Here is a 26157-nt window from a genome sequence, read left to right on the forward strand (position 1 = left end):
TGCGCATGACATCAGGCCGACACAACAACAACAACAAAACGATCGACGACAACAACAACAACAACAACAATTAAATGGTAATTGCAATTTGGCCATTTTTGTAATTACTTCCGCTGCTTGCGATCAAAAAAAAAAAAAAAGAAAAAAAAACTTTGGGCTTCGCTGCGCTTCGATTTGAATTTTTGATTTTGTTGATTTATCAAATTTGAATTTGAATTTAAATATGGAATTTGAACTTTTTGAATTGATTTATTTATTTGTGTGGTGTTGGTTTTCGTCGTATTTTAACCTGGCTTAAATGGCCCTCTCTGCCCTCGGGCCATGACTCAGCGAACTCAACTTGAAATCAACCTGAAGCCCCTCCCAAAAAAATCTAAATAAACTGAAGCAAATGTTGCTTTGACAATTCTCCCCAAAAACCAAAAAAACCGAGAAAAACAAATTCAAAATGCAATTGCAAATGCCTTTTACTTGACCCAAAAGCCACAGCAGTGGCAACAGTTGCACGCCGCATGCTGCACGCTCCACGCTGCCACAAGTTGCAACTTGCAACTGCAACAAGGCGTCGAGTTTGTGGCCAAAAAGATTTGTTTGTTTGTTTGCCTTTGCCTGCCTCGTATTTTTTTTTTTTCTCAGCCAAGCCGAGCCCACAAGTCACGCACTGGTCAACAGCAAAATACCCACACACACAACACACTCACACACACACACACTCACTCCCTGAAACATGTGTGTACCTCCCCTTCGTCCCCCTCCCACTTTAAGCGACTAATTTGCGCCTTTTGCCATACAAAGACATTGAATTGTTGCTGCCCATTTTAAGTTCTCTTCATTTCGGTTTCCTCCTCCCACCCCACCAAACAAAAACAAAACTAAAGACGTTGCTGTCGAAGTGGAAATACCCTAATCATATATGGATATAGTATATTTTTAGTATGTGGTATATTCGCATACTGTAAATATACTATACTTTATATACTATATACAAATATATAAAGCATAATTCATAGTATATGGTATATTTATAAACATATGATATATTTTTAGTATACGGTATATTCATATACATAGTATAGTATTTTTTTATAGTATACTGTATATTCACATGTGTATAGTATACTTTATACTATAATTATGACATGTTTCATAGTATACATAGTATATTTATGGTATATGGTATATTCGCATGTGTATAGTATAATTCATATTATAATTTTGGCATGTTTATATAAATATAGTATATTTATAGTAAATGGTATATTCATAACTATATAGTATTTTTATAGTATATAGTATATTTACATGTATATAGTATAATTTATACTATAATTATGACATGTTCATAAAAACACAATATATTTATATAAATTTTGAGTACTAGAAAAATAAATTAAAGATTTTGTGTAATATTAATATCAAACTTCTAATTCAATGCAGTTTTTTACCTTCAAAACGCTTGTATTCTAATATTAATATTATAATATTTTCAAATTCATATTTTCAAATTTCGCTGTACTCACTGTTTGACATAATAAATATACTAAATATGGTATATTCCTATATATATAGTATATTTATAGCATATGGTATTTGCATATACACATAGTATATTTAAAGTATTTGGTATATTCGTGTACATATGGTATACATATGGTATATATTTAATATGTAGTATATTAACATACATATAGTATATTTTTTGTATGTGGTATTTTTATATACATATGGTATATTTTCTGTATCTGGAGTATTCATAAACATACATATATGATATTTATATGCATACAGTATGTTTAAAATATATGGTATATTCATATACATATAGTATATTTTTAATATGTGGTATATTCACATACACAGTATATTTTTAGTATGTATAGTATTCATAAACATATATATAATATATGATATTCATATACATATAGTATATTTTGAATATGTGGTATATTCACATAGAAATAAATCTTTCTCAAAGTAAACACATATAAATAACTCACAGCATAATAAAATATAACTAAATGTATGCTTGAAATATATTTCTAGGTCATCTTTTTAGCTAGTATAATCAACAGATTTACTGAGTTTTTCATAAGTCTCTCGAATACATGTCTCATGTTTTGATGTCACTCAGTTTGCCAGATGAGTTAGCTGCCACAACTCGTGACAGCTGTGCGAGCAAGTTGCAAGTTGCAAGTTGCATCTAACTGCCACACAGCGCACGTAGTGGGTGAAAAAGCAAGTGGACGGACAGACAGACAGACAGACGGAAAGACAGATGGATGGATGGACAGACGAATACACTGATTAACCCGAGAAGAAGAAGCAGAAAAAACGCGCTGTGACAGCTTTAAAATATTTCAAGACGCACAGAGCATTGTTTACATGCAACAACAACTACAACAATAACAACAAAAGCAAGAATAAGCAAAAGCAATAACAGAAAACAATAATAACAAACAACAAGCGAGAGCAACAAATTCGTTTAGTGTCCACACACAAACACACACACACTCCAAAAAGCAAAAACAAAAACAAACGCTTCAACTCAACTCCCTCACCCTCACACTCCCCCTCTCCCACTTCCCTCCCGCCCCCGCAGTCGCCCATAAAGTTCGTCCTACTGCAAAGCATTTGTCCATTTTGTGAACGAATAATGCGCGTGATTTTCTATATGAATGCATGCATGTATGTGTGTGTGTGTGTGTGTTTGTCTATGTGTGTGTTGTTATTGCTCTTGCTGTTGTTGTTGTTGTTGCTGTGTGCGCTTTAATGGTGGGAAAATATTTTTGCTGTGATTTTTATGTGCGCTGTGCGCTTTTTGTTGTTTTGTTGTTTTTGGTTTTGTTCGATTTTGTTGGTGTTTTGGTGGGCCGCAATTTGTGCTATCGATAGCTAAATAGCGAGTGTATCGAATGCCGCAGGACCTGGCGTTGCACGTTACGTATACGCAATGCAACGCAACGCGCCGCGTTATGCAACAAATGTCACGACAACTAGCAAAAACTAAAACTAAACACTTTTTTTTCTATTTTCGTGTAATGATTAATTTTTTGCACGTACTACGCCATGTAAAGCGCGCCACTTGCAAGGTGAAGTGGAAGGGGGAAGGGGAGGGGAGGAATAGCGAGCACATGCAAGACAAACTATACACACACAGTCTCCACGAAATGTGTTCCAAATCCTTCTGTATGCTCTCTTTCTCTTTCACTCTCACTCACTTCTTTTGTTGGTTCTTACACATGTGTGTGGTCACACTTTTTTTTTGCTTCTTGCAAATTGTTATCGGGGAAAACAACAAAACACACGACAACACGAAAACGTAAACGAAACAAACAAAAAAAAAAAAACGAAACAAATACGGGAGAGAGAGAGAAAAATGTGCGCGGCGTGTTCGATGCGATGGCGCGGCGACGACTGCGGCGCAACATGAGCTGCACCGTTAGTTTGTTACACCTGAGAAACTGAACTCGGCACAACTGAGCAGCGAGCAGAGCAGCGGCAGAGCAGAAGCAGCGCAGTAAGTTCGCCCCATTCTCCCTCGTCGTCGTCGTCGTTGTTGTTGTTGAGCAAAGTGCGCTGCGCTTGCGCTCCATTGTTGTAGTAGAGCTTTGCCACACACACACACACACATACATATTGAGTTTAGTACTTATCTAAGCTTGTAGTGGTGAGTTATTACTATTTTATTTTTCTGCTTACCAGTTCGTTCTGCTCGTCTTTGGCGCCAGCTTTCGATTTGCTCGTCTTGCTCAGTGCCATGGCGCCCTCCTCCGCCTCCTCCTTCGCCTCCTCCTCGCAGCCGCCTCTTCAACACCCACGCTATTTTATTTGCACTTTGCGCTGCGCCGCTTTGTTTACGATTGTTTTGTTTTTGTACTGCAATTCGGAAAAATTCGCTGCATCAATTTTGTGTTGCTTACTTTTAGGCTGCGTGCGCGTTAAGCTTTCTGCGGTTGTTGTCTCGGCTAAAGTGCGCGCTTGCGTTCAATTCACCGCTTAACCGATTCATTTTTTTGTTCAATTTCAAAAACGAGGAAGTTGCGCACAGCAAAACAAATGAACAAAAGTTTTGAATACTCTATAAAGTACAACTGAACCTAAGCTAATTAGATGTCTATAATATGCAATTAAACCAGAGGCAGAGCAAAATGCTATTTATTATTCAGAGTGCAATTTGTGGCAGTAACTGAATGTTAATCAAGAAATAAATACAAAAAACACGATCGCAGGCACGAATATTGAAGAGACGGAACAAAGCAAAATGCAAAGTGACTTTATAGGCTTTATAGAATTTTGTAATTCATGAATTAAAGCAAAAACATCATTATTAAAGTTTTTGAATGAAAATTTTGTAGAGTTACTTTCAAAATAATAGAGTAATTTTCTATTTATTATATTGATGTTTTCTGAACATCATTATTAAAGTTTTAGATGACCAAGTTGTGTGTTTAAATCAAATATTTTTTTTCATTTATGAGAATTTTATGGATTATTAACCTTAAAAATAATATAGTAAATTTCTATTTTTGTAGAATTCATTTAATTTTCATATATCATAGCTTTCGAAATTTCAAATTCAAAAATTAAAAAAAAAAAATGTCAATTAATTAAAGAGAATTTTATGGATACTTTAAAAATGTAGGATATAATTCAGAATTTTCAAATTCAAAAATTTAACAAAAACAAAAACATTTATTTAAAAGAATTTTATGAATTATTAAGCTACTTTAAAATTGATAGCGTAATTTTCTATTTTCGTAGAATTTATTTAATTGTTTTATATCATAGCTTTAGAAATTTTAGAATTTCAAATTCAAGAATTACAAAATAAAAAACATTCATTTATGTGAATCTTATCTATAAAATTCTCATAAGTGAATGTTTTTTTTTTTTAATTCTTGAATTTGAAAATTCTGAAATTTCTAAAGCTATGATATATGGTATAAATTACTTTTAAAATTAATTTCATTTTTTTATAATATCGAAATTTTAGAATTTTCCAATTTAAGAATTAATAAAAAAAAAACATATTTAAATTATTATGACAGCGTAATTTTAATTTAGTTTGTTTTAAGTTTAAACCAAAATATTCTAAATCAAGTATTGAACAAACTCGAATTTATGAGAAATGTAAGCACAATAAAGTTACTTTTAAAATGTAAGATTTATTTCAGAAATGTGGGATTTATTTCAGAATTTTCAAATTCAAAAATTTATTTTTATTTATTTATGAGAATTTTATGACTTATTAAGTCACTTTAAAAATAAAAATGATAGGGCTCATTTAATTTTTATATAATATCGAAGTTTTAGAATTTTCAAATATGAGAATTAAAAACAAAAACATATTTTAAATATTATGACAGCGTAATTTTAATTTAAATTTAAGCAGTATTAAGTTACTTTAAAAAAATGTAGGATTTATTTCAGAATTTTCAATTGCAAAAATTAAAAAAAAATATTCGTTTTGGAATATTTAATATTTGAATAATATTTCGACAATTATTAAGTTACTTTAAAAATGGTAAAAAATTTTGTACTATACCATAGTTTTAGAATTTTCAAATGTCATGTCATATTTAACAGAGCATTTTGCATTTTTTATAGTATTCATTTAATTTTCTTATATTTCATTTATATTTTATTATATTTTATTGAATATTTTAACGATGCTTTCTTTAAATCAAGGTCAAGGTCTATCCTAATCGTAAATAAGATCGAATAAACCAATAGTTAAGGTCAAGATTTATTCTAATCTATTTAATTTACGTTACGGGGAGAAATGAAAGCGAATAAACCCACAAAAAAAAAAAGGGAAAAAAGTTGTAATTGCTATTCACTGAATCACTGAGTTAAACAAATTAATTATCTATGCATTGAGAGTACAGATCGTATAAAGTTTCTAATTGTAGTTATCGTACTTCTTGTTGTTGTTGTTGTTGTTGTTGTTGTTGTGGATAGAGTAGAGATATCTTTAGAGTATCGTATCGTATATCGTAATTGCTCAGCTGGTTTTTGTCGCCCACTCTTCGAGTTGCCGCGCAAAATATTTTCGAACGCATTTGGTCAAAATGAGTTGACGTATTTGGCAGCAGCAGCCAAAGCAACCAGCAAACAGTTAAAGCCAAAGCAACTGACCGCCCACCAACCATCAACCAAGCAAAGCAGCAACCATCAACCAGCAACCAAGCAAAGCAGCAACCAATTGCCCGCAACAACCACGCAAAATATTCGAAATTCAATGTTGGATTCGTATTCGGATTCAGATTCAGATTTGGATTTGGATCTGGAAACTGAAGCGCGATTCTTGCCACAAAATTGTGCTCGACTGTGCGATACCCGGAACATGTGCTGCAATTTCCGGCATAACTTTGCGATTGTCATACAAAATTCCTAGAAACCAATTTGTAATTCACTGACAAATCGCTAACAATTCACTAAGTAAGCAACACGACTGTGAGATACCCGGAGTGCGACGTTTACTAAAAACGATCATCGTAAAATTCCAAGAAACTTCTTTATGCATCATTTGTAAATCACTGTAAAGTATGACTGACTATAAGATACCTAATAATCAAAGGAAATTATCTATAGACGAAGAGACAAATTTATGCTTTTAGGCATTTATTGAAAAATACTTTTAAGTGGTGCAATTTTAATGTCTCTCTTTCGCTCTCTCTGTCTATCTCTCTCTATCCCTTTTTTCTTTCACTCTCTATCTCTCTCTCTCTCTCGCTCTCTTTACTTAACTTGAACAAAAGTAAATTGCTACTTGTTCATAATTATTTTATATTTAAAAACACACAACATCGATTAAGTTTAAAATATATATAATAAGCTTTTTATGTTCGCACGGAATTTACAGACAAAGAGAGAGTGAAGATCAAGTGTGACCATGCAACAAAGTAAAGGATAACTATAACTCAATACGGTCACTTTTATAATGATAATTATGATATGGGCACACTGATAACGCTTTAAAACTAAATAAATCAATTTCTTAAGTACCAAATTGTTTACTTTTTGATGTCAAACGATTAAACTTGCACTTTTTACAAAATTAATCAATTTCTTAATTTCTTTTGATCTCAAATGATTCTTAAGCTCAAAAACTATTACAAGATTTTCTGATTTCCATTTAAATACAAATTATTGAAAGCAAAAATAGAATAACTATTCGATTTAACATCCAAGAAGACGTTAGAACTAATTTCAATAAGAGAAAAATACTTGGAAAATGGGAAAAAGGGAAAAATTATGTTGCAATCGTCGTCTGAAAGTTAGCTTTTCAAATGAAATATATCATAACTGCATTTGAAATACAGTTTGTGTACTAAACTTTGATCAAGAACATAATAATTTTACTGTAAGATCTTTATTTCATTCACCCACTTTTATCAGTTGCTTCACTAACTGATAACACCCTGTTAAAGCAATCTGGATATCGGGTATTACCAACTGGGGAGGATTTTTACGACAGAGACAACACACACACACACACACATAATTTCAAGGCGATATGTATATGAATTTCCATATGTATGACATATACATATATGTATATGTATGTGTGTGTGTGTGTGTCGATAGACGACGACATACTATAACAAATATTTATTGACGACGGTCTGCTTGGAAATGACGAAATGAACGAGTTATTTGCGCGACTTTACTTAGTTTCAAGCGGCCCACACAACAAAAACACACACACAACTCTCTCAGTGTCACACAGTCTCTATGTATGTACGTGTGTGTGTGTTGGTCATAAATATAGAATACATCACAAGCGATTCAAATGCTTCGGTATCAATCGCAGGCCAAAGCTTTAAAGTTATGAACCTAGCCCAGCCACAAGGTCACACTGGTCAATTCGATAACACACAACAACAGCAACAACAACAACAACCACTTTAACCGCAAGCACAAACAAAACAAAAAAGAAATAAATAAATAAAATGATGGGGAAATTGTAATGATGACTTATCCGCAAATGGGCAAACAAATGAAAACACTTTTCACTTTTCACGATAACAACAACAACATGGCCATCGATAACTTGCAATCGATTTTGATCCTGGACGCGCTGCAGCTCAACAGCCACAACAACAATAACAATGAGCGAAAACAGATGTTGCGAAAATCGCGAATAAAACGGATGAGCGCACTTTTGAGTGTCACCAGCCACGCGCCATTGCACGCGAATCCAATCAAATTGTCCAAAGTGCTTCGATGGCTGTGCAACTTCCTCGTTGGAAACCCTTTTGTGGGCGGTCAATCGAAATACAAACATATCGATGCCTTTTGCTCTTCGATGTTCAATGCAAATTAACACACACACACACACACACGCTGGGCGCATGCTTGTATGGGTGAACACCAGGGCGTGTTTTGATCGTTTTTGATTGTTGTTTTTGCTTTAGCCGCCATGCGCGCAACAACCACAGAACAAAATACAACAAAACCAAAAAAAAAGTTACAAATATTTAAAAAACAAGTACAACAATACGTTGCAACCGGGCAACTGAGCAACGCGGCGACACGGCGACACACACACAAACACACACACACCTTATTTATTTTGTAGTCGGAAGGCGCGCAAAACGTTTTTGTCGTTTTTTCGTTGTTGTTGTCGCGTTAAAAGCCGAGTGCGAATGCGAGAGATGCGAAAGCTCAGCTCCGACAGCCGCGCCAAGTGGTTTGTTGTAGTCCGTCCGTGCCAGATTCACAACTGAACAACTGATCTACCTGCTGCTGCCGCCGTTGCTGCTGTTGCTGTTGTTGACTGTCGCGCGCGCACAGCCAAATTGGAGAATTCGAATTGGCGATCGAGCTCGAACGTGTATCAACCCCCGCCCCGCAACGCCCTGGGCAACTCCACAACGTTCATTCAGTCGCGCACACACACACACACACACACACACCCCGAGCCCCCCACTCGAATCACATTCACAACAAGCTTGCTTACGAGCTTGAGCTTGTTTGCCTTTGCGGTCCATCTGCTGCTAGCCATTCATTCCAATTCCAACCACACACAAAACGCCTTCGCGCCGCGCTCTCCACTCTGTCGCTCTCTTCATCTCTCTCTCACTCCATCTCCATATCGCTCTCTTCCAATAAGAGTGAGAGCACGCGCGAGAGCAAAAGTGTAATGCAGCCCAAAGCAACAAATATCTTGAATGTAGCAACAATGTAGACAAACGTAAGTGGTGAATTCGCTGGTTACAAATGGATGAGTTGAATCAATACGTTTACTTTAGTTGAGGTAAAGTAATGGAAATGATAATATATACATATGTAAGTTTATTAAAGTAATAAAAATTCAATTAGATGAGTTAAACCACTACATTAACTACAGCTCAGATAAATTAATTAAAATCTTTTAGCATTTTAGTTAATTTAAATGATAAAGAAAATAAAAAAAATTCATTTTCATAAAAATATGTTTAAACAAGTGAGTTTAACTGTAATTTAATCAAATGGATAACGATGAGATAAATGATAAGAACACAGTGAAATATTTTATTTATTATTGTAATAATTTTTAAATAAAAGTGTACGCTATAGTAATAAGTATAAAATATTTTGTTGTATATATACATATATAATTATTTATAAATGTTACTTTTTATTTATAAATTTTTAAATTAAAATGTGTGCTATAATAAATATATGAATTCAGCGAAATATTTAATTTAAAGTGATAAAATAATACAAATGTTAATTAAAGAAAAATATTATTTTATTTTATAGTTAAACTATTTGTAAATTATAAACTTTAAATTCCGAGTACGTTTTATGTTTTAAATATATATGTATATATTTATTTTTGTATTTTATTTCAACTATTGTTTTTTATTTTATAAATATTATATATGTATTTATTTAATTACCTTATGAATTTAAAATGGTACGAAATAATTGAAATGTTAATTAAATTATAAACTTTTAGAGTACTCTTTTATGTATTAAAATTTATGAAGAATTACTAAGCCAAGAAATGTGTAACGCGATGACGAAATGTCTACCAAAATGGATAAAAATAGTTGAATAATAAAAATACGGTTCAAAACCAAAAGCTATTAAAATTCACCTTTTACAGAGAGAGCCACGACCACGTAAATACAAAATTGAAGAAAACGTCTGTATGCTTTTAATTCCAGCTTTTTATTTTGTGTACATATCCCTATATTTCTAATACTATTGCAATACGCTTTAAAGACCCCACATCGAATTGTCTGATAGATTTTTAATACATCTTTTAAATAATAATTTAAAATCATCCTGTCTGATAGATTTTTTAATACATCTGTTTCCCTTCAGCACGAGTTGGCAGCGCCAACTCACAAGATGGCAACGCTTAAGATTCTGATGCATTTTAACTCCTTAATGTCAAATTTAAATGTACTATTTAAAAAAGTAAACTATTTTATGCAGACCAAAATTGAGTAGAAAAAAATCATTGTCTGAAGCTGTGCTATCAATTCCACTTGTTCCCAGATTTGTGACATTATTATCCGGCTGTCACAAATAGAATCTTTTTCCAGGACAATTCAAAGAAGAAGCAAGTTTTTGCTATTAAGTTGTGACAAATGGGTTAAATTCTAACCAAACTGTTAAAGTGTGGAGCAAGTTTTTTTTATAGTTATTCAACACGAGTTGGCAGCACTACCCATTTGCAAGGTGGCAACGCTCAACATTCAAAGCATTGTAAAATATTTCATAAATGTCAATTGTGTGAAGTTTGTTGTTCGAAGTAATATTATTGAGACTGTCATAAAAAGAATCTTTTTCCAGGACAATTCAAAGCAAAGGCGTTCTCCAATAATTTATGATAAATGGGTTCAATTTCAAGCAAACTGTTAAAATGCAAGGCAAGTTTGTTATAATTATTCTTGAACATTTTATTGCATAATTAATTGTATTAATTTGTTCGTCCGCTAATTGCAAATTGCTCTTCGACAGAAACGCAATACATTTGTAGTATATAAAAAATAAGAAAAAGAAATTCACCATTGCCGACTTTGTTACACATTCTTAACGATGGCAGCTAATATTTTGTTTTGTTGATGTGAAGAGTGTATAAATAATTAAGTAGATTGTGCAGTTTTGTTGTTTCGTTTATAAAGCTAATCATTATTTTGTTGTAGTCCTAAGTCTAATATACATACATATATAGATCAATGTGTGTGCTTATGTTTGTAATACCTTTGGGAAAGCAAACAAAAATGTGTTATAAAGATACGGATAATGGATAATGCTAATGATTGATCCCAGCTAGAACATGCCATCGGATCTGGCAACTGGTATGAGCACGATGAGAAATATGACAAGATTGCGCATCACAAGACGCCAATCGTTGGGCACAGCGTACGGCAGCAGGATCTGGGTGAGTCGATGCACCTCATGGGAGGCGCAGACAAAGATGAACGACGTGATGATCATGTTGAGCGTGGGAAAGCCAGGCAGAAGGACCAAGACACCGTGACGATCGGCGGCCAGCCAAATGTGATATTGACAGACGAAGAGCTCCAGCGAGATGCGTCCGAACCAGGCAAAGAAATTGGAGTAACGAGTCCGCAGGATGCCGGAAATGTTGCGCAACACCACATAGCCAATGATGGGTATAAAGACGATGTAGGAATGAATCTCCTCACAGTTCTGCACGTTCCGGCACAGAAACGAAAAGGACGTATAGATCCCGACACCGAGGAGAGCGAGCAACGTGACCGATATCGAGGTGCGACGCGAGAATAGATTCCCATGATTGTTGTCATCGAACACATTGTACTTTTGGGCAATGTGAAAGAAGGCGGCATAGATCATGCCAAAGGTGACCGTATAGCGATCCAGTTTCCATTGATACCACCACTCGTGGATGTCATCGTCGGTGGTCACGAAGAGCGCCTTCCACGGCCGCGTCACAAAGATGCGCTCGAAGAAGACCTCGGACATGAAGAGCACCGTGATGACGCCCAGACATCCGATGCACTTGCACACCAAATACAGATAGTGCAATGGATTCGCATCCACCGAGGCGGCTGTGATCCGCGGTGGCAGCGACAGCACGAAATAGACGACGCACAGCCAGAACGAGAGCAGGGGCACAAAGTAATAGAATTGATACGGACGATTCATGCAGAAGCAGAGCAACACACTCAGGAAATTCAGTCGGAACATCGCCTGAAAGAAGCGCACAAACATCGAACCACTTCCGCCCGTTTGCCAGATGTGGGTGAAATGCGTGTAGCCGGTGAGGAAAAAGTAGCCCGAGATGAGCAGCTTGATGTGCATGTGTATCGGGAGCACACGCTGTGCTCCGGTCATGTAATAGATGAGTACCACAAGTAAGATCCAACCGCGTAGCTCATCGGTTTGATCGCGATTGAGGACTTTGGTGAAGCGTGAATCTTCGGTGAAGAACAAGCCGAGCGCGAAGACATAACCAACAGGGATCCAAAAGCTAAACTCCGAATAGTATTTGTTCTCCTTCATGAAGAAATTGGTGCGATCGCAGACATAGAAATACACCATAATCAGTCCCAGCAGCGACAAGGCCATCAAAGGTGTCCTATAATCGGTGATGAGAGCGGAGAAAGCATTCGCTGGATGCCGTTGACTCTGCTGTTGTTGCTGGGTGTGATATTGATGCGAGTGATGCGGTTGGTGGAGTTCCTGCAGCGGCACATAGAGCGTCTGGCCACGAAGATGGAGCAGCCAACGACGCAGGCACATGGCACAAACGATCGCCACACAAACGCCAAACAAAGCGTATGCCACAATCTGGAGCGTTGTGTGCGGCTCGGCACTGCTGCAGCAGGTTCCATCGTTGTAGTTCATCTGATCGTTGCAGTACATGTTCCACAGCAGCTGCACCTCCAGCCGCTGGCCGTGTGCACTCAACCGATAGCCATCGATGGCATTGTCCAGCAGCCCGTTGGCAATGTGCCACGCCGACTCCCAGACGCTGGCATCCGTGTAGCGAAAGACGCCGCGTGCCACCTGATTCAATCGATCGATGTCCTCGTTGAGCACCAGTTTCCACGCCGGTGGCAACTTCTCCTCGTCCACGCGCTCCGCCAGCTTCCACAGCACACGCGAATGTTGTGCCACCAATCGATGCAATGGCGCCACGAGCAACGTTAAATTCGCATTGTATTGCCGCAGTAGTTCATCGGTTACGTTGCCTGCGAGCAGTTGGGAGTGCGTCAATCCCATCACATAGACGGAGGAGAACTGCTTCTCCATCTCCAGCTGGTAGAGGCGATCCAGGAGCTGAGCATTCACCTCCTCGGCGGGAATATACTGCGCCAGCATATGCAGCTTTTTATCCTCGAAGCGAGCCACATTCGCATGCGAAGATCCGTTGTTGTCGTATTCATTCTGTTGCTCCTCCTCCTCTCGCTGCGATTGCGGCAGATGCAGTTGCTCGATGAAGCGTTGATACAACAGCCGCACGCTTCGATCGCCGATGAACACAAAGTTGTTCTTGTTGCCAAGGAACGCCAAGTAGCGCAGACAGCGTCGTGTGTCGCTGCAATAAAGAGGAAAGTGTGAGAAACAGATAGGAAAGCTCGATTGTGAATTATATTCAATGTGGTATTATTGGCAGAATATACCGAATTAATATACCAACAATATACTGGTATATACTATATATTTGGTATATTGCTATAGTACTGCATTGAAAATATACTACAATATAAGACAACGTATTCTTAAAATATACCAACATATACCGAAAGCTTTATTTGGTATATTATTGACGTGGTGTTACATTAAAAATATACACGATTAGCTATCTGTTTTTCAAATGTACCAGATTAATATACTGTAAATATACTGAATGCTATATTTGGTATATATAATATACCAGATTGTTAACCCATTTTCAATAAAACAGTCTGGTATTATTTGCATAATATACCGAAAAATATACTGACATATGCCAAAAGTTATATTTGGTATATCGATATAGTAGCAGTATATGCAGTATTTGTGATATCTATGCAGGTCTATATTCAATGAAAGCAAAACGGTTTGCTTTTATACTCAAAATATACCAAATCAATATACCGAATATTCTTACATATACCGAAAGCTATATTTGGTATATGTAAGAATATTCCAGAATGTAAACTCATTTTCAATCGAATCAAAATATATTATTATTTGCAGAATATACCAAATTAATATACCGACAATATGCAAACATATACCAAAAGATATATTTAGTATGTCGATTTAGTAGTTCTTTCAAAATATACCATATTTTAGTCTCTGAGTTCCAGTGTTTCCTACTGCAATAAACCGCGCTAATCGCATTTCAACCTCGTTTAAACATTTACAAAATAGACATTTAAGTTTTAGGAGACATTTATAAGAGCTATCCGAAATCAGCAACTATTTATTTAGACAATAAGGCAAAAGACACCACTTAAATATCAAATTGAACGCACACCAAATTTGAATTTAATTACAATTATCTGGTTTAACTTGATTTAAGCTAAGTAGCTAAATTTAAAAATGTTATATTAAATATGGATTACTCTTGAACCTAACTTAAAAGCAGGTTTGTCCGCTTTGCAGTATAATACAAACATTTGTACTAATAGTGAACATAATAAGAGACAGAATGAAGCAACTCTGACTTCATAAAGAATACAAATAGTCGCTTCATTAGCGTCTGGCCATGTTCTTTGGATAGATCTAAGAGTCTCCCTTGAGGGTCAGTGAGGTGAATCTAGCAAAGTTCAGTCAACGAAGTTATGAATCACATTCAATTGCTACATAGAGAGTGAAATGTATTATTATACAGATTATTTGAAATTACTAATTCAATAATTAAACAGCCACAACTTAGAAAACGAACAGAGGAAGGAGTTGAAAATTTGAATAGTGGATTCCAATTCGAAAAGTTAATTCGATTTAAAATAAATCACATTGCAGGCAATTGGAATTATTTTTAACCAACAAAAAACAATAGATATTAGATTATTGCAGACTGACTGTACGCTACAACACAAAAGCTTTTATATCGTATCTAATAATCATAAAAAACTTAAAGAAGAATGGTCTATAGATCGTTATCTTATGGGTACCATGGGTGGTGAATAATTAGAAAAACCAAAAAACAACAACTTTTCAGGTAGATGACACACCAAATTGTATTGTTTTTGTTTTGCCAACAAGTTGGCATACCCTTCGCGACAGTGCGTAGCAGGGTATAATGATAAGAAGTGAACTGGCGAATGAGTCATCGAGCGATAACTACGCAAATTAATGAGGAGTGGAATGCGGGCAGAGCTCGATGTACTATTTGCTGTATAGGTGCATAAACGTGTGCGTATGTGTGTGTTTGTGTGAGTGTCTTTTGGAGTACTCACGTGTAACTGTATTTGTGCATCATACAGCCGTAGGGTTGCCACTCATTGTCGCCCTTGAAGCGACCCTTCGACAGCAGCCATTGGCAGGAATCGCTGCCTGGATAACCGCCGGATAACGGATAGCAAAAGCGATAACGGATACAACGGTTAAACGGTTAATTGAACGAGATCACAAATGCTTATTGGATACCCACCATAATTCCAATTGAGCAGTCCGTGATAGAGCACAAAGCCCAGGACTAAAAACAGCGCCACCTTTTTCGCATTTGTCGCATTCAATTGCTCCATGAAGAGATCCGCCTTGGTTGGTATGCGTTGATGAGCGCCGCCATCGCCGTCGCTGTCGGCGCCCGTGGCGCTGCCAATGCAAATACCGTGCAATTCACCGGCGCCTCCCAAGCCAAGGCTATTGATGTTGCTGCCGCTGCTTTCCATGGCGCCGGCGGCGCCGCCAACGCTGCGCAGATCACGCATCTTGTTCAGCAAATCGTCGTCGTCGTTCTCGGGACAAGGCGCTTACCGTCTGCCCATTTGCATTTTCATACTTCTATTTTAAATATATATGTATGTACGTTTTTTTTTTGTCGATTGGCCCACTTTTTGTGTGTTCACTGCATACGCTCTTCTTCGCTTTTTGCACTTGTATCGCGCTTTTTACGGCCGGCCGATAGGCGGCCCTGCTATTGCTATTTGCTCTAGTTATCGACGGTCGAAGTCAGCTGTTTGCCGCCGATAAGCAGCTGACGATATCGATAGCAACGCATGCATGTGGTATTTTTTCAATATTTAAAGTTGAAACAGCTAAACGGTCACACTGCTGCACAGCAACGCAAAGTGCGCCACAAGCAAAACACGATTTGTGCACAATTTTGTATTGATATTTAGTTTAAAAAGTGTTTTATTATTACACAGGCCAACATGTTGGTAAAGCTGTTGGAGGAGGAAGTGCAGGCTTTAAACAATTGCGAGCGCTTCAATCAAATACGCATTGCATTCAGCAATTTCCACAAGGATGTGAAGAAACTGAACACATTCAATTATTTTAGCGGTAAGTTGAGATTTAAAGCGCTGGTCTTTACTATAATGTCGCTGCGTATTTAAGGCAATGAGGCACACATCAAAGAGTTGCAACGTCGTTTGATTGCCGTGCTGCTGGAGCATAATCTTGTCGAGAAGCCAGTGCAGAAAAAAGAAGAGAAGGATGACGATGATGAGGAAGACGATGATGAGGAGGAGGAGGAGGACGAACTGGTCGTGCAGGTCAAGGCCAACTGTGAGGTCGATCAGCTGCGCGGCATAATGATGTATTTGATACTCAACAGCGCCCACATTGAGAGCGTCAAGGCGGAGCACAAGCTCGCCGAATGCAATCCTCAATGCGTGCATCTTCTCCAGCAGCTGCCCGCTCCACTCGCCCAGCTGGTCACCGTCAGTCTGGCCCTGAAGTGCGGCCTGCAGCAGCAATTCTTCGAGTTCCTGGCATGTGCACCACACTGGCTCAGCGTCCAATACATCGATACCCTCAATGAGACGCTCACGCATCTGGTTGATGACCATCACGAGGCGTTGCCGCTGCTCGCGGACACTTTGCGGGCCGTGGCCAAATCGCTGGGCTACCATGCGGCACACTATGGCCAGCAATCGGCGTGCTTTGGGGCACAGCCCGAGCTGCTGTTGCAGGCAACAATGCGACTGCTGCAGCGGCATCTGTTGTACGACGAGGAGCGACTGCGTCTGATACGCTCCAGCGTGGGCAGGCATCGCTATATGGGCGAGGCCATGAAGCACCTGCTCGACGCATTGCTGCTGACCCTAAGCGAGGAGGAATCCTTTCAGCTGCCCGACTACTTTGTGATCTATGCGCTGCTCTCATCGCCTTTGGGGGCAATTGCTGCTGCTGGGGATGGGAAGGCATTGGGAGGTGCACCCATGCTGCGTACATTTGCCAGCAAACTGATGGATGCAGTGCAGCGTTTGCTGCCCCAAGTCAGCGTCGATGCCTACATGACGTGGCACGAGCTGCCGTCGGGAGTGCCGCTCTTCAGTCTGCAGACGCACATCAACAATCAGTGCGCCAAGCTGCTGCAATCCCTCGAGCAGGTGAAGGAGAAGGACAGCAGTCTGAGCAATCACAGTTTGGGTGCACAGCTGACGAACTTTGCGAGAAGCGCTGAAACCTTTCAGCAGCGTCTGGAGCAGCTGACGTTGGGGGAACTGCTCAGTTTCCTGGATGGCGACGACGAAAGTGAAGCAGCCAACGAGGAGCAGCTGCTGGCGGCACTCAATCAACTGATGCAACGTCCCATTGCCTTTGGCAGCGATGAGTGCATCGAGAGTCTGGCCAAGCATGTCCAACTGTTGGGTGAGGAACATGCCCACCTGATAATCGATCATCTGAGCGCTGTGTTCGAGGTGAAGCAGGAGCAAATGGAGTCGGACGAAGCGGATTACGAAGATTACGATGAGATCTATGGCGAGCTCTTGGCCAAGGTGTTGTATCCCATCTTCAAGGCATTGCCGACGGTCCATCAAAAGCTGCGATTCCTCGAGAAGCGCGACATGTTGCGAATCCAGGACGAGCTGAGTTTTCGCTTGAGTGAATCATCCGCCAATCGCATTGGCTTCTTCAATACGCTGAGCTATCGCCAGGACCAGTTTCCCATGATGCAGTTCCTCGATCTGTGCTACCAGCAGCCGGCACAGACGTGGCTATCACTCGCTCAGCTGGGCATGAGGCATCCGCAGTTTGGCAAACTCTACTGCAACATAGCCATCGCTTGTGCGGCGCATGCAATGCATAATTTGGACTTCACGTTGCATCAACTGATGCTGGACGAAACGCTGCTCACGCACAAGAATTCCGCTGATGAGGATGATTTCCTGCTGCGTCTCTATGAGCTGCCTTTGGTGCTGCATTCCCCACTACGCTCGCCACAAATGTGTCTCCAGCTGCAACAGAATGAATCTGCAACGATCTCCCAGTTCACCGAGCAGCTGCAACTGGGACAACGCAATTATCTCTCGGCCTGTACCATGGGCATGGAGAAGTTTGCCGATGCCCAGAACTATGCGGCACTTGGCAGAATCGCAGACACGTTGCTGAAGCTGGAACGCATCGAGCAGCGTTCTCGCAATTTCAACATACAATTTGGTGGTGGCCAACGGCGACGTCGTTTGGCCAAGAAATATGCCACGTTGATGGACCAAATGAGCACTTGGCGCATTAGCAATTGGAAGCTGACGTTCGAGTTGATTGCCACCATCGATAAGCTGCGTGGACAGTTGCGCAACTTTGATGCACAGCGCAGCTATGTCCTAGATCAATTCATGGCATATTACGTGGCGAATATGCCGCGTGCCTTGCGCATCAATCCAGGTGAGAGAACGTCAGAAAGAGATTCCTTCTATATACTATATTCTTATCTCTTAGATATGCAGCAACAAGTCAAAGCTTTGGTGGAGACGTTGACGCACAAGGAGTTGTGGGAAGAGGAGCAACTGATTATGCTATTACCCGACATTCCCTCGCAAGCCAAGGACTGTGCATTGGTAACAGACTAACCAACTGACTGATTAACTAGCCAACTAACTAACTAACTTACTGATGACTGACTCTGACTTCAACTCTTCTTCAATTGATTAACGATTTACCTGCTAAACAATGACTTGCCTTGCCTTGCAGCTGCTGGAGAAAGCCTCGTCGGTGGAGGCCACCAATCTACTCAGTCTGGCGATTCTCCGTAAGCTGGACAACGATGTCTTGGAGACGCTTTCTCGTTACGTTGATGACGTTGGCACAGCGGAGGCCCAAAGAGGCTACAGCTTCCTGCTGAAAGCTTATATGATGGCCTATAAGGATGTCTTGATAGCGCCAGCAAAGCCATCTGATTATCGCTTGCTCGCAGAGCATTTAATGCGCACTCCCAAGTTGCTGTTGCAGGAAAATCTGTGCATTGCCATCGAGAATCTGAAGACGCTGCGTGCAACGGACGCATCAACTGAAACATAGTATTAAAGCAGTTATAACTAGATATAACATACATATTATAAGATACTCAATTAGCCAACTAAATGAGAGTTAATTTCGAATTTACATATTACGTTCCTCAACAAATCTGTTTAATGAAATGTGAACAAATACATATATGAAGCTAATTTTGTATTACAAGTTTGAGTGATACTTTTCGTAAATAAATACATTTCCTTTAAATATACAAATAATTAATATTTACAATACTTATTAAAGAAATATGCAAGATCATGGTTGTTTTTTATCTTCAGTTAACTTATTACTAAACTATTATCGGTTAATTGTGGTTTTCAATCAATTATATCACAATTAAGTATTTATTTACTTTCATATATAATTATATATTTATTTAAATTAATGAAATTTACATCATGGTTACAGAAAGTTCGTTTGAATAAATTTAAATTAAAATCGGTTAAAATTACGCGGCTTTTATTGCACAGCGTTGCCACACTGCAATGTCAGGGTTGCAATACGCAATTTGTCGAACGTGGCATTTGCACAGTGTGGCCACACCAGCGCGCCGGCTGGTTTCGTACGCCATGGTTGACGCATGCGTTTGACGTGCATATGTATGACGGCGGCGGTGACAGATTTTTTTTGCATACGAAAAATTTTTCTGAGCAGAAGTACGAAGCTATAAAGTGCGTGGAAATTAAGGCGTCTCAAGTCGAAATTGAAAGCCATACGTATTGAACAACCGATTGGACATTAGCGGCTTGAGTGCATTGCAAACAACACGTTGATCGTCGTTTTTTTGCACGCAACAACCTTCTGTATTTCCATTTTTTGCGCATACATTTACCGATATTTTGGTGGTTACACCGACACGGACACACACAAACACACACACTGATACACATAGACATACCCAAGCAGCAGCGACGACAAGAACGAGCAACGGCAACGACGTCGATGTGAAGCAGCAGCGCAGTGAAGAAGGAAAAAAAAACAAGCGAAATCGAAAGCAAAATTTGTCGAGTCGCGAGTCAAGGCGTCAAAAAAAAAAAAATTCTTCAATAAGTGTGCTAAGCTGAACGAATCAAAATCCCTACAAAACTAAATACGAAAAACTGCACATTTGCCGAGAAGAAGAGAAGTAAAGAGAAAAACACACGGTAAGCAAATGATGAAGTTTATCAATAATGGCAAATTCTCAAGCAAAAAAGCTAATTGTAACACAATTTCGATTTTATTATATATATTTGTTTTATTGTTTTTTAGGAAGCGTTCACAACAACAAAAGGAGAACGGCAGTACTAGCACAACAACAACAATAAGAACAACAGAGAAAGAAAGAAAATAGCAAAAATGAATAAAACACCACAATTCGATGTTCTGACCATTGAGCCAGAGCATGAGTTGCGATTTGTGGGTAAGTAAGAGAATGTGTGTTTGTGTGCATGTCTCCACATATTGCATGTGAGTGTGTGTGTGCGTGTGTTTTGAGTGCAAATTAGGAGTGAAGAAGCAGCAGCAACAGCAGCTGCATTTGCTTGCAAGAGCGTTTGCAATGTTTTTGTTTTGCACTTGGCGTGCAAAGAGAAGGCCACATCATTGTGTGTGTGTGTGTGTGTGTGTTAGAGTGTGACAGTGACAGTGGCGGTGGATCGATCAACATCACCATGAACCGATATCAATGGACAATACTATGCGAGAATGCAAAATAATTGTAAACATTGCAGCCAAGTGCTGCCCATTCATTTTACTGCTGCGTGTCAAACGGCGGAGCAAACTGCAAAGTTCACACGCACACACACACACACACACACGCAGCAGACGAACAAAACAAGGCCGCATGTTGTCGATTTGTTATTTTTCTCTTTCTTTCACTTTACGCTGTTTTTTTTTTTTTTGGTTTTGGTATTGTATGTTGCTTTCACACAGCTTATCAATAATTTGTCGCTGTTTTCTTAGTAGTTGCTGTTGTTGTTGTTGCCGCTTTAGTTTTTGACATTTGTATTTTGCAGCGGCAACTGTGGCGTCGCTTTCATCGTTTTGGAAATGCGACCGCGGCCATCATCTCTCCCTTTCTCTCTCTTGCGCGCACTCTCTTGAGCTTCTCTAGCATATTCATAAAACCGAAAAAAAAACAACAAAAAAGAAAAACATTTGTCGCCGCCGCCACAAGAGCAGCTAAAATTTTATTTTTATACTTTTGAAACGTTTTTCATGAGCCATTTTTCCTTTTACTTTTTGAATTTTGGCCAAATAACAACAGCCGAAACAGCAACAACAACAATGCATATGACAGAAAATGTTGAATTATTGTTGTAGTGCGCACAGTGTTCCGCAATGCGATGAGTCCAAGTGCAAATGATTTGCGCCCCCAGCGACAAAAGTTTTGCGTCTACCGTTCACACTGTTCTGCTGCTCTCATAGAGAGACACATGTACACATGTACATGTACAAGTACATGTAAGTATGTGTGTGTGACTGTGTGCCGCTGATCGTCACTTGTCAAAGCACACACGCATACACACATACATACATGCATGCTTATGTTTGGCTTGTGATGAATGAATTTTCCTTAAAACTAACAAATTCAGCTGCAAAGAAAATTACTACCCTTGTTATTATGTGTGTGTGCGTTGTTTTTGCCTTTAATTGAATTAGTTTTCGTTTTATTGACAATCTATACAGCGATATTAAGTACATTCTATAAGACAGAATACACATAAAATAGAATGTGACATAGCAAATAGTCAAACGGAAATTCCAAGAGCAAAATAATGTGTAGATGAGGTCAAAGACAGATATTTTTTTAAAGACATTTATTGTTATTTTAGCATTAAGAACGAATAACCTAACCCATTACTTTCGTACTCGTTACTCTCTTATTGCAGCTTGATACACGCTGCTTTCACTCGTTACTCGTTGCTCATTACTTTCGTACTCGTTACTCTTATTGCAGCTTGATACTCGCTGTTTTCACTCGTTACTCAATACATTCTTACTCGTTACTCTTATTGCAGCTTGTTACTCGCTGTTTTCACTCCTTACTCATTACATTCTTACTCGTTACTCTTATTGCAGCTTGTTACTCGCTGCTTTAACGAATAGCCCATTATTTTCCTACTCGTTACTCGCTGATTGTCAATTAGGCTTTGAGTTGCATTTAATTGCAGTTTGATACTTGCTCTCTTCACTCGTTACTTTTTGCTTTTTACTGTAGCTGGTTGTTCTATACTTATAGAAAACGTCCCGACTTGCTTTGATTAGTCTCAGTACTCGTAATTTTTACCTCCCTCTGATTTAGTATATGATTTCTGAATGTTTTATTATGATCGATAGCATTTAAAGATCGGTTTTTGAAGATTGGCAAGAGATGTGCATTTTAGGAACCTTTTCTCTTGTTTTTCTGTTCAAGTAAAGAGTGAGTTTAGATCTCAGCGACTAGACAAACTCCCAAACTTACTCCAAATTGTTTTAGAAGCATGCTTGAACATTTTGAAATGGGTTTTCTAAACTTGAAAGCTTACTGAGTAAAGTATTTACCACAACACCACATTTAACACAACTGAAATGAAGTAAATCGATCAACTAATGTAATCTCGATTGTTTTCATCTTATATTCACAGGTCCGTTCAATCGGCCCGTGGTGACAGTGATGACACTGCGCAACAATGCACCCTCGACGCTGGTCTTTAAGATCAAGACCACCGCTCCCAAGCGTTATTGTGTACGTCCAAACATTGGCAAGATTGCGCCTTTCCGCTCCACGCAGGTGGAAAGTAAGTATACAAAAAGCATTGACATTCAATCAGTTGTTAATTTCTCTCTTCGTAACAGTTTGTCTTCAGCCCTTTATGTATGATCAGCAGGAGAAGAACAAGCACAAGTTTATGGTGCAGTGTGTGCTTGCACCACAAGATGCCGATTTGTCTGATTTGAACAAGTTGGTAAGCATTTTGGATGGAGGATGACAGATGAGTATGTTCTATTTGTTAATAATGTACACTTGAAACACTTTGCAGTGGAAGGAATTGGAGCCGACTCAGCTGATGGATGCCAAATTGAAGTGTGTATTTGAAATGCCGCCCTCGGAGTCGAATGTTGAGAACAACAGCGGTGGCAACAATACCAATACAGGCGGCAGTGTTGCCGGCAATGCAACAGCCAGTCAAAGTGCAGCTGAATCACTGAAGACCGATGCGTCCAAGTTGTCCGATGAGGAACTGGTAAGAGATTCGAATGAGAGTGAAAGTTACACCTATTTGAATACTGTCTTGACTTTGTTGTAGCCTCCTTCGAGTCTGTCCGAAGCTACCATGCAAATTGAAACACTTGCCGTCGAGATAAAGGAGATACGTGAACTCAACATTGAACTGCGAAAAGAAAATCTACACTTGAAGGTAAGGTAAACTTTATTTGGTTTTGTTCGATCTTTACTTATAATGTGTTCTTCATTTGATTAGGATCAAATCACACGCTATCGGAGCTCGCCGGCCACTAAGCAAATCAACGAGTCCTATACTCCAGTTTTAGCTGAAAAACAGATTCCGGTATTCTATATAGCAATCGCAATTGCTGCGGCTATATTGGGACTGTTGCTGGGCAAGTTTTTGCTCTGAATGCCATAATACCAACAACAACAACAACAACAAAACGATAACAACAACAAACACATACACACACACACACACTAACAGAGAGAGATGCAAATGCAACAACAACTGCAGCAGCAACATCAACAGCAGCAACAACAACGAACACAACAGCAACTATAACTTAAAAAAGAAAATAAAAGAAAAATCAGCAGAACGAAGAGCAAAAGCAACCTCGAATGTTGAAGCAAAAGCTAAATACACATAAAACTCACACACACACACACACACAATATTGGTTCTATAAATTGCTCGTTTTTTTTTTAATTAAAATTCTATTTTGTTACGATAGTATGTTTCCCTTTATTCGATCTATATACATATATAATACTATCAATTATAATCATTGATGAATTAATGAGCAAATTTTTGTCGATTTGTCTAAATTATGTAAACACACATACATACAAACCACACACACACACACACATAAAAAGGAAACATGTTTAGATAATGTAATTGTTAAAGAGAAAAACAAAAAATATGAAAATTCAAAAATAACAAAAAAAAGCAAAAAAAAAAACAAAAAAATTACCGTAAGCATAATTTGCAATTGCATTAGAACGTTAAATCGCAATTTGCAATTGCAAAAATAAACAAAAAGAAGAAGATGAAGAAAACAAAAGAAAAACACAAAGTCAAGTCAAGAGGACAAAAAAGCAAAAACAAAACGGAACATGCTTGGATTTGGGAATGAAAAAGCAAACAGCAAAAACAAAAACGAACGTCGTTCTCCTGCCCTCCTTCTGTCTCCCGTTCTCGCTCGCTCTCTATCGTAATTCTTCCGCCAGAATGATTGGACAACTCTCTGTCTCGCTCTCACTCTAACCCACTGGAATATTCCCTCTGTCTCTCTCTCGCTCATCCTCACATCAAATAGAACGGCGCGCATGCGTCGTTGATGTTTCTTTTTTTTCTGTTTCATATTTTGGTGATTGAGATGCATTCTTCTGCATACTTTCTTTTTGTTGTTGTTTAAGTGTATCTATATCAATTTTTTTTTTATTTATTTCGAGCGTGTTTCCATTTATATCTATATTATTTTTATTTTTGCGCAATTAAAACTTGTATTTTGATTCAATTCTGTTTTAGCTTGCACACTTGCATTTACATTTCTAATTTCTTTTATTTGCAAAGACACAACACACACACACACACACACAGATCCATAACAAAATAATATATGTAATGAATTTATATAATTGTGTTGTCGCAAGAGTCCTAAATATAACGGTATATAACGGTATGCGGATATCTCAGTTGGAATCATTCGAGGAGGTGTGGACAGTATTTCTAGATGAGGAATAACAACTAGAACTACATACTTACATACATATATATATATATACTATATAAGAACAATTTCAATCAATTTTTATAAACATTGAGAACTGTTGACAAGTCATATAAACACATACACACACACACACTCACATATAAATTGTTAATGCAGCTTATTAGTTTTGCATATTTCTACTAAATTGTATATTACTTTATTTTCCCAAAACCAAAAAATGAAGTCTTTTTTTTTTAATATATATATATGCATAAAAATGAAAAAGGAAATGATAAAAAAAAGAAAATCGAAAACATCTATATTTGTATCGTCTAAAACATGTACTATAAAAAAAAAGGAGCAGACGCTTTCTGTTAAAGTGATTCGATTCATCAAAAAAAAATGAGAAAAAAAATGGACAAAAATCCAGCTTCGACTATTTTTGTTTCAAATTTTGCAAAGCATTGAAAAAGGGTATATCGATTTATATATAAATAAATATATATTAATATATACATTTATGAATGCTGTATTTTCATAGACATGATTTCGTATTAAATGTTTAATCTAGAAATACAGTCAAAACAAAAAACAAATGGCAAATAAACGCATATAAGCAAATCATAAGCAAAATGTACTTGATGTCAGCTGTAGCAAAGAAAAACAAAACAAAGAATACAAAAAAAAACAAGAAAGAAAACATTTAAAATAAAATAATAAAAAATGAAAGGAAATGAGAACAACAACAACAGGCAACAAATGCAAATTAACAAATGTTTAGCTGCATTATAATTGCAACGGCAACTGCATCTATAATTGAGCAACACACTATATAATTGAGGTGAATGAGTTTGTGCGAAA

At 38.0% G+C, this 26157-nt stretch overlaps 4 protein-coding genes across 4 annotated transcripts in view; 2 read left to right on the forward strand and 2 right to left on the reverse strand.

The window, feature by feature from the left end:
• LOC133847618 (zinc finger CCCH domain-containing protein 13) overlaps positions 1-8737 on the reverse strand; it is a 41635-nt gene extending 32898 nt beyond the window's left edge. Inside the window, exons 1-2 of the mRNA XM_062282783.1 lie at positions 8559-8737; positions 3700-3876 (exon numbers count right to left, since the gene is read on the reverse strand). Coding sequence (XP_062138767.1) covers positions 3700-3759 — 60 coding nt within the window. The 5' untranslated portion in view covers positions 3760-3876; positions 8559-8737. The remainder of the gene's footprint in view (positions 1-3699; positions 3877-8558) is intronic.
• Positions 8738-10877: 2140 nt separating this feature from the next.
• LOC133847332 (N-acetylneuraminate 9-O-acetyltransferase) lies at positions 10878-16046 on the reverse strand. The gene is made up of 3 exons (XM_062282300.1): positions 15578-16046; positions 15384-15480; positions 10878-13531 (listed from the first exon to the last, which is right to left on the reverse strand). Exons 1-3 carry the CDS (start codon positions 15855-15857, stop codon positions 11275-11277), a joined length of 2634 nt encoding a protein of 877 aa, XP_062138284.1. The 5' UTR covers positions 15858-16046; the 3' UTR covers positions 10878-11274.
• Positions 16047-16279: 233 nt separating this feature from the next.
• LOC133847331 (uncharacterized) lies at positions 16280-19541 on the forward strand. Its single transcript, XM_062282298.1, has 4 exons — positions 16280-16431; positions 16486-18759; positions 18814-18932; positions 19066-19541. Exons 1-4 carry the CDS (start codon positions 16302-16304, stop codon positions 19390-19392), a joined length of 2850 nt encoding a protein of 949 aa, XP_062138282.1. The 5' UTR covers positions 16280-16301; the 3' UTR covers positions 19393-19541.
• A 432-nt stretch (positions 19542-19973) lies between these two features.
• LOC133847258 (vesicle-associated membrane protein/synaptobrevin-binding protein) lies at positions 19974-26088 on the forward strand. Its single transcript, XM_062282165.1, has 7 exons — positions 19974-20531; positions 20638-20788; positions 22995-23147; positions 23206-23315; positions 23391-23594; positions 23658-23768; positions 23832-26088. Exons 2-7 carry the CDS (start codon positions 20725-20727, stop codon positions 23985-23987), a joined length of 798 nt encoding a protein of 265 aa, XP_062138149.1. The 5' UTR covers positions 19974-20531; positions 20638-20724; the 3' UTR covers positions 23988-26088.
• The last annotated feature ends 69 nt before the right edge of the window (positions 26089-26157 follow it).

The sequence above is a fragment of the Drosophila sulfurigaster genome, chromosome X, assembly GCF_023558435.1.
Source record: "Drosophila sulfurigaster albostrigata strain 15112-1811.04 chromosome X, ASM2355843v2, whole genome shotgun sequence".
NCBI lineage: Eukaryota > Metazoa > Arthropoda > Insecta > Diptera > Drosophilidae > Drosophila > Drosophila sulfurigaster.

Coding starts and splice junctions, on each gene's coding strand:
- LOC133847332 (XM_062282300.1), bottom strand. CDS start 15,857: ATGCGTGATCTGCGCAGCGTTGGCGGCGCCGCCGGCGCCATGGAAAGC. Junction 15,481..15,577: donor ACTGCTCAATTGGAATTATG/GTGGGTATCCAA, acceptor GCGGTTATCCAG/GCAGCGATTCCTGCCAATGG. Junction 13,532..15,383: donor ATGCACAAATACAGTTACAC/GTGAGTACTCCA, acceptor TCTTTATTGCAG/CGACACACGACGCTGTCTGC.
- LOC133847331 (XM_062282298.1), top strand. CDS start 16,302: ATGTTGGTAAAGCTGTTGGAGGAGGAAGTGCAGGCTTTAAACAATTGC. Junction 16,432..16,485: donor CACATTCAATTATTTTAGCG/GTAAGTTGAGAT, acceptor TGCGTATTTAAG/GCAATGAGGCACACATCAAA. Junction 18,933..19,065: donor AAGCCAAGGACTGTGCATTG/GTAACAGACTAA, acceptor CTTGCCTTGCAG/CTGCTGGAGAAAGCCTCGTC.
- LOC133847258 (XM_062282165.1), top strand. CDS start 20,725: ATGAATAAAACACCACAATTCGATGTTCTGACCATTGAGCCAGAGCAT. Junction 20,789..22,994: donor GCATGAGTTGCGATTTGTGG/GTAAGTAAGAGA, acceptor TTATATTCACAG/GTCCGTTCAATCGGCCCGTG. Junction 23,769..23,831: donor AAGAAAATCTACACTTGAAG/GTAAGGTAAACT, acceptor TCATTTGATTAG/GATCAAATCACACGCTATCG.